Consider the following 8,097-nt stretch of genomic DNA (forward strand, 5'->3'; position numbering starts at 1 on the left):
CTTCGGGGCGCTTTTTGCCTACCTTCCACAATGATTTGAACAAAACGCAAAACGTCAAAGTTATAGCCTTAGGTCTTATCTTTCTAATGAAAGTAGCCTCACATCAATTGGATCAATATACAAAACATTATGCTAAAAATCACAACTACTGCCACATTTTCATACCGTAAAAGCACTTCCATTACCTATTTAACTCAAATTCAACCTTCTATTCTACCCATTCATATCTATTCCATTCTATAACATTCATTACCATTCTTATCATAATGTAAAGCCATAAACCATCACCATAAAATACCGTAATTCATAATAAAAGAAATGAATGATCGGCTATTACAATTCTCCTCCCCTTATAAAAATTTCGTCCCCGAAATTTACCTCAAGACGTAAACAATTCAGGATAACGTTGCTTCATTTCTTCCTCGGGTTCCCATGTTGCTTCTTCAATGATATGATTACTCCATAACACCTTCACTATCCCAATTTCTTTGTTTCTAAGCACTTTAACCTTTCGATCCAATATTTGCACCGGCCGTTCATGATAACTCAAATTTGGCATTAAGTCTAGTGGTTCGTGACGAAGTACATGAATTTGATTCGACACATATTTACGAAGCATTGAGACATGAAATACATTATGTACTTTATCCAAATCCGGAGGCAAAGCCAATCGATAAGCTCGCTCACCAATCCTATCAAGAATCTCGAAAGGTCCAATAAAACGAGGACTCAACTTCCCTTTCTTCCCAAATCTCATAACTCCCTTGAGAGGAGCTATCTTAACAAACACGTGATCACCTACCTCGAATGCCAAAGGTCTTCTTCGAACATCTGCATAGCTTTTCTGTCGAGATTGCGCAGTTTTCATTCTTTCTCGAATCAATGCTACAACATCAACTATTTGTTGAACCAACTCTGGTCCTAACATCTTTCTTTCACCTACTTCATCCCAAAACAAAGGTGAACGACACTTTCTCCCATACAAAGCTTCATAAGGTGCCATGCCAATCGAGGACTGATAGCTGTTATTATATGTGAATTCCACAAGAGGCAGCTTCAAATCCCAACTTCCAGGAAAATCAATAATGCAAGCTCTTAACATGTCCTCAAGAATCTGAATAACTCGTTCTGATTGTCCATCGCTCTGAGGATGATAAGCTGTACTGAAGGCCAACTTTGTACCCAAAGCTCTATGTAAACTCTTCCAGAATTCAGATGTAAATCTTGGATCACGATCAGAAACAATTGACACTGGTATCCCATGAAGTCTAACAATCTCTTGAACATAAGCATCGGCATACTGATTCATCGAATAAGTAGTCTTGACAGGAAGAAAATGCGATGACTTGGTCAAACGATCAACAATGACCCAAATCGAATTATAACCTTTCTGCGTCCTTAGAAGTCCGACAACAAAGTCCATTGTGATATGTTCCCATTTCCACTGAGGTATCGGCAATGACTGCAACAATCCTGCAGGTCTTTGGTGCTCAATCTTAACCTGCTGACATGGTAGGCATTCAGAAATATACAACGCAATATCCTTCTTCATACCTGGCCACCAGAAAAGTCGATGAAGATCTTGGTACATCTTGGTATTACCTGGATGAATCGAATATGGTGCGGTATGCGACTCAATCAAAATATTGTTAGAGTAGGTGCCCGTCGAGCCAAGTGTTGGCCGAGTGTTCACAATGAAACTCTATGAATAAGCAGTCTTTATTTTAATAATATTTGAAATTATTACTTTGGCAAATCTTTATCTGTATACCCATGCTAGCTGCATAGATAAAGCCCTTGAATATACAAATAGTAGAAAGAATATGAGATGCTCATATGATGAGTATCATGAAACTCATATTTGTAATACTGTATATTCTAAACGGTTCCTAGTCGATTCAGCCGCCACTAAGAAGGATATAGGCCGCTCGAGTTAGAGACTAGTATCTGCGATGTGAGTACCATGTTTCATTGGTAGGGGACATTGTGATGTCCGAACATGCAGATGGGTGCTCCTTGTAGAGTGCACTGAACAACCCTCCATAAAAGGACTTTCCAAGTGGTTCTCACTTATCGAGTGGAAAAGTCCTGGTTTATGGTTGTACAGAATTAGTCCTTATGACCCGGGACAACATTGAGACTCTATGTGCTAGAATTACACTTTGACTTGTTTACCGACTCTCATGGGGTCATCAGGTGGCAAGGTTGGGTGTTCTGTCGAAACACATAGGAGTCGATGCATTGTAGTCGGGGATTCACCGCTTACCTTCGGGTATGGATATCCTATGTGTTATCATGTGTATGTAGATCGAAATCTCTGGCCAGAGTATAGTTGTAATTATGAAAGGTGTTTCATAGATTACACCATCGATGCAACTACGACATGACACATAGTATCGATTCATTGACAACTCTCGATAAACCAATGGTTGTCGAATCGATCGGGATATATGAGTTGAAGGGACCGTACTGTACGCTAACCATAATTGAATGGTTCTTGCAGGCACTATCATGTGATACCTAGGGAATCACGTAAGCGATGCTGCTAGGCGTTTAACGTGATTGGTTGGGTACTATCAGACTTGAGTTCTGACGTTCTTACTATCAAGGAGTTGATAAGTAAGAATGGAGCAATTGGGGTATGCTCGAATAAGGACATGTTTAGTCCGAATCACATGGAGATGTGAACCCACGGCTAGTTTTATCAATGAACCATTGAGGGCCACACAAGTACTAGCTTTGTAAATCCCGATGAGAAGTAAAAATAGTTCAATGTGTTGAACGGCTTATAAAGGAGTTTATAAGCGTAAGGAAAATTAGAAGTATGACTTCTATAAAGGAGAAAATAGTTCAAAGTGTTGAACGGCTTATAAATGTGTTTATAAGTGTAAAGAAAAATAGAAGTATGACTTCTATGAGAGAAATGTAAATTTTGATTTATGGAAGTGTTCCTAAATTAAAATTTGGCCAAGTGACTAATGTTTTTGAAAATTGTGATTTTCATAAACATTATTATGGACTAAATTAAATTAATTCAAGTGTTGAATTAATTAAACACTAGTGGGCCTAGTAGAGCCCAAATAATTAAATTAATTCAAGTGTTGGATTAATTAAATAATATTGAGTCTTGTAGAGCTCAATTAAAATAATTATTTAAACTAGTGGGACTTGGGTAAATTCAAGTAATGTTTAATTAGTCTCAAATATGTTTGAGATAATTAAATTTAGTCCAAAGTTTTTAATTTGATTAAAAACTATATTGTATGCATGCATGGGAGGTGAAGAGTTGGGGAATACTTTTGATTAAAATAATGGTTGGCATGCAACTTTTTGTATCAACTTTTTGCAACCCCAAGAGAACTCTTCCCTCCTCCATTCCAAGCAAGATGGCCGAAACATCATCTCTTATTCTCTCCCATTTTTCTCCATTTTTGTGTTCTTCAATTTGTTGAAGAAAACACACTTCTCTTTGAAAAATCCTCAAATATTTCTAGTGCAATATTTGAGGGGATCTACCTAGTTGGTGGTGGGCCTAATTTGAAGGAAAGATTCAAGGATTTGGAGGAGGAGCTTGTAGATCTTCATGCCTTGAAGAGCTTTGTTGTTTGACAACAAAGTTGGAGCCATAATCAACTTTTTAAAGTTGATAGGTAACACTTTATTACACCCTATGAATGTCATTTTGTGTGTTATTGTATTTGTTGCACAAGGAAATGGGGTGGCCGAAATTTTAAGCTAAAATTTTAGATTTCAAACTTCCGTTGCGCTTCCGGCCACCGTAACCGGTCCGCTTTCAAATATCTCGTCGAATATCATCACCGATAGGAACACATATTCGACCTCTAAAGGTCATCAACCCATCACTATTTAAACCAAACTCAGAATTTCCTTTTTGTTCAGCCTTAGATCTCATTTCCAACAATTGCTCATCATGTTGTTGTTCAACTTTAATCCTGTCATTCAAAGTAGGGCGAATCACCAAAGCTGAAAGTCGAGCTATCGTACCTTTCTCGACCAAGGCGATCTCATTCCTTTGCAAGTCCAAAAATAAAGGTTTTTGAATCATAGAACTCAACACAACTCCTGATTTCCGACTCAGTGCATCTGCAACTACATTCGCTTTCCCAGGGTGGTAACTGATAGTGCAATCATAATCCTTAACAAGTTCCAACCATATCCTCTGACGCATGTTCAATTCCTTCTGAGTAAACAGATATTTAAGGCTTTTATGATCTGAGAAAATCTCACACTTTACTCCATACAAATAATGCCGCCATATCTTCAAAGCGAATACACAGCTGCCAACTCAAGATCGTGAGTCGGATAATTCTTTTCATAATCCTTCAGCTGACGGGAAGCATAAGCAATTACCTTACCACGCTGCATCAATACAGCACCAAGTCCTTTCTTAGAAGCATCAGTGAACACTACAAAGTCTTCAACTCCTTCAGGAAGTGACAACACTGGAGCCGATGTCAATTTATCCTTCAACTCTTGAAAACTTTGTTGACACTCATTTGTCCATTCAAATTTAACTGTCTTTCTTGTCAATGTGGTCAACGGCAGGGCTATCTTTGAGAAATCAGCGATGAAACGACGATAGTAACCTGCTAAACCAAGAAAACTTCGAACCTCAGCCACTGTCATAGGAATAGGCCACTTCTTCACTGATTCTATCTTTGTTGGATCCACGGTAATTCCATCTTTAGAAACAATATGGCCTAGAAAAGTCACTTGGTCCAACCAAAACTCGTACTTCTTTAACTTAGCATATAACTGATTATCCCTCAATTGCTGCAGCACAGTTCTCAAATGTTCTCGATGAAGTTCTCGAGTCTTCGAATAAACCAAAATATCATCAATAAATACAATGACGAAACTGTCCAAATAAGACTTGAAGACTCGATTCATAAGATCCATAAAAACTGACGGTGCATTCGTTAACCCGAAAGACATAACCAAAAATTCATAATGACCATACCTAGTTCGGAAAGCAGTCTTAGGTATGTCGTCTTCTTTCACTTTCAATTGGTGATAACCCGATCGCAAATCAATCTTGGAAAATACTGTTGCCCCTTGCAATTGGTCAAAAAGATCATCAATTCGGGGCAAAGGATACTTGTTCTTAATTGTAACTTTGTTGATCTCTCGGTAGTCAATACACAAACGTAGTGACCCATCTTTCTTTTTCACAAACAATACGGGTGCTCCCCAAGGTGAGGAACTCGGTCGAATAAAGCCCTTATCTAACAGTTCTTGCAATTGGTTCTTTAATTCTTTCATTTCAGTCGGTGCCATTCGATAAGGGGCTTTAGAAATAAGAGTAGTACCAGGTACAACATCAATGACAAACTCGACTTCTCTATCGGGTGGCAACCCCGGCACATCATCGGCAAAGACATCCGAATACTCTCGAACAATTTCAATACCATTCACATCCACATTATATTCCTTACTCACATCCATCACTGACGCCAGAAATCCATGACAACCCTTAACCAACATCTTATTCACCTTCAAGCAAGAAATAAAAGAAGTGCCAAGCGAAGTACCTGAACCCTTGAAGACATTACTGTCACCTTCTTCTATCGGAAATCGCACCGTCTTTTCAACACAATCTATCACTGCACGATACGATGATAGCCAATCCATACCCAAAATCACATCAAACTCAATCATAGGAATGACAATAAGATCAGCAAACAAAATTCTCTCATTCACTTGAATAGGACAAGCTCTAATCACACTTGTTGGGCAAATCACATCTCCCGAGGGAAGCATAATAGTAAACTGGAGAGGTTCAAATATAGGTGCAATACCCAACGATCTCATGAAAATTTCAGACATAAAAGAATGTGTAGCTCCAGTATCAATTAAAGTAAGGGCTACATTGCCTGAAATCTGAATAGTACCTGATATAACCGACGTATCAGGATTAACACCCTCCTTAGTCAAAGAGAAGATGCGCCCTTGGACTCGTCCTCGGCCTGAAGATTGGGTGCAGTTGATGGCAATGTGACCTGCACCTCCACATCTGTAACATTTGTTGCTCCCTACGAGACATTCACCCTTGTGGGGCTTGTTGCATTTGGGACATAAAGGCCTATTCGTCTCAGATTGAACTGCAGGAGCTTTACTTCGATGTTCTTCTTTTCCTTTGCCTTTGTATCCCCCTTTAAAACTTTGATTCGAAGCTTGATTCTTTTGATTGAAGTTTTGCCTTCTCAATTGTCTTTCCTTCTCAATCTCTTTCTCATCCTGTTCCGCTAAAAGAGCTTTCTCCACGATCTCCTTGTACGTTGCGGCCTTAGACATTCTGACATCCCTCCTAATCTCGGCTCTCAAGCCTCTCATGAAGTGTTCCCCTCGATCTTTGTCATTCGAAGCAATGAAAGGAACAAACAAGCAACCTTCTTCAAACTTCAAAATATACTCATTCACATTCGAGTTGCCCTGGCTTAGTTCCAAGAACTCCTTCACTTTACGAGTCTTGACATCCGTGGAGAAATATTTGTCATAAAATAGCTCCTTGAACTCATTCCATTTAAGGGTTTGAACATTGACAGTTACCTTCGTGGCCTCCCACCAAATGCGCGCAGTCTTGGTCAGAAGAAACACTGCACAACTAACTCGATCATTATCTTCAAAGTGTAGATAGTCAAAGATTGCTTCAATAGCTTTAACCCATTCCATAGCTGCAAGAGGATCCGCACGTCCCATGAACTCAGGTGGATTCATTCTTTTAAATCTGTCATAAGCTCCCTCTGAACTGGGCTCCTGCCTGACAAGGCCTCTACCTCCACCTTGAGCTGGGTTCTGCAATCTCAATAACTGTTGGATCTGTTCTCCATGAACTTTGGCTTGCTCCTTGAGCAACTTACTAAACTCACCAACAACTCGAGATGAGGAACTATCTTCTTCCTCTACAACTTTCCTCTTAGGTGGCATCTCCTACATTGCATCTCAGTTTAAAATCATTTGAAATCATATATATACCATAAAAGATACATATCATCATATCATTACGTCAATGAGATACAGAAGTATACATACCGAAGTGTCGCAAACAGAAGAAGTCATGTGCCAATCCATGTTAGAGTAGGTGCCCGTCGAGCCAAGTGTTGGCCGAGTGTTCACAATGAAACTCTATGTATAAGCAGTCTTTATTTTAATAATATTTGAAATTATTACTTTGGCAAATCTTTATCTGTATACCCATGCTAGCTGCATAGATAAAGCCCTTGAATATACAAATAGTAGAAAGAATATGAGATGCTCATATGATGAGTATCATGAAACTCATATTTGTAATACTGTATATTCTAAACGGTTCCTAGTCGATTCAGCCGCCACTAAGAAGGATATAGGCCGCTCGAGTTAGAGACTAGTATCTGCAATGTGAGTACCATGTTTCATTGGTAGGGGACATTGTGATGTCCGAACATGCAGATAGGTGCTCCTTGTAGAGTGCACTGAACAACCCTCCATAAAAGGACTTTCCAAGTGGTTCTCACTTATCGAGTGGAAAAGTCCTGGTTTATGGTTGTACAGAATTAGTCCTTATGACCCGGGACAACATTGAGACTCTATGTGCTAGAATTACACTTTGACTTGTTTACCGACTCTCATGGGGTCATCAGGTGGCAAGGTTGGGTGTTCTGTCGAAACACATAGGAGTCGATGCATTGTAGTCGGGGATTCACCGCTTACCTTCGGGTATGGATATCCTATGTGTTATCATGTGTATGTAGATCGAAATCTCTGGCCAGAGTATGGTTGTAATTATGAAAGGTGTTTCATAGATTGCACCATCGATGCAACTACGACATGACACATAGTATCGATTCATTGACAACTCTCGATAAACCAATGGTTGTCGAATCGATCGGGATATATGAGTTGAAGGGACCGTACTGTACGCTAACCATAATTGAATGGTTCTTGCAGGCACTATCATGTGATACCTAGGGAATCACGTAAGCGATGCTGCTAGGCGTTTAACGTGATTGGTTGGGTACTATCAGACTTGAGTTCTGACGTTCTTACTATCAAGGAGTTGATAAGTAAGAATGGAGCAATTGGGGTATGCTCGAATAA

The 8,097-nt window shown here is 39.4% G+C and overlaps 1 protein-coding gene across 1 annotated transcript; it reads right to left on the minus strand.

Annotated features, from left to right (window-relative positions):
• Window positions 1–379: 379 nt before the first annotated feature.
• Window positions 380–6,948, minus strand: LOC140820599 (uncharacterized). The gene is made up of 4 exons (XM_073180905.1): window positions 5,331–6,948; window positions 4,372–5,075; window positions 1,183–1,501; window positions 380–939 (listed from the first exon to the last, which is right to left on the minus strand). The coding sequence occupies exons 1-4, from the start codon at window positions 6,946–6,948 to the stop codon at window positions 380–382; spliced, it is 3,201 nt and encodes a 1,066-aa protein (XP_073037006.1).
• Between the last annotated feature and the right edge of the window lie 1,149 nt (window positions 6,949–8,097).

The sequence above is a fragment of the Primulina eburnea genome, unplaced genomic scaffold (genome assembly GCF_022965805.1).
Source record: "Primulina eburnea isolate SZY01 unplaced genomic scaffold, ASM2296580v1 ctg1285, whole genome shotgun sequence".
Taxonomy (NCBI): domain Eukaryota; kingdom Viridiplantae; phylum Streptophyta; class Magnoliopsida; order Lamiales; family Gesneriaceae; genus Primulina; species Primulina eburnea.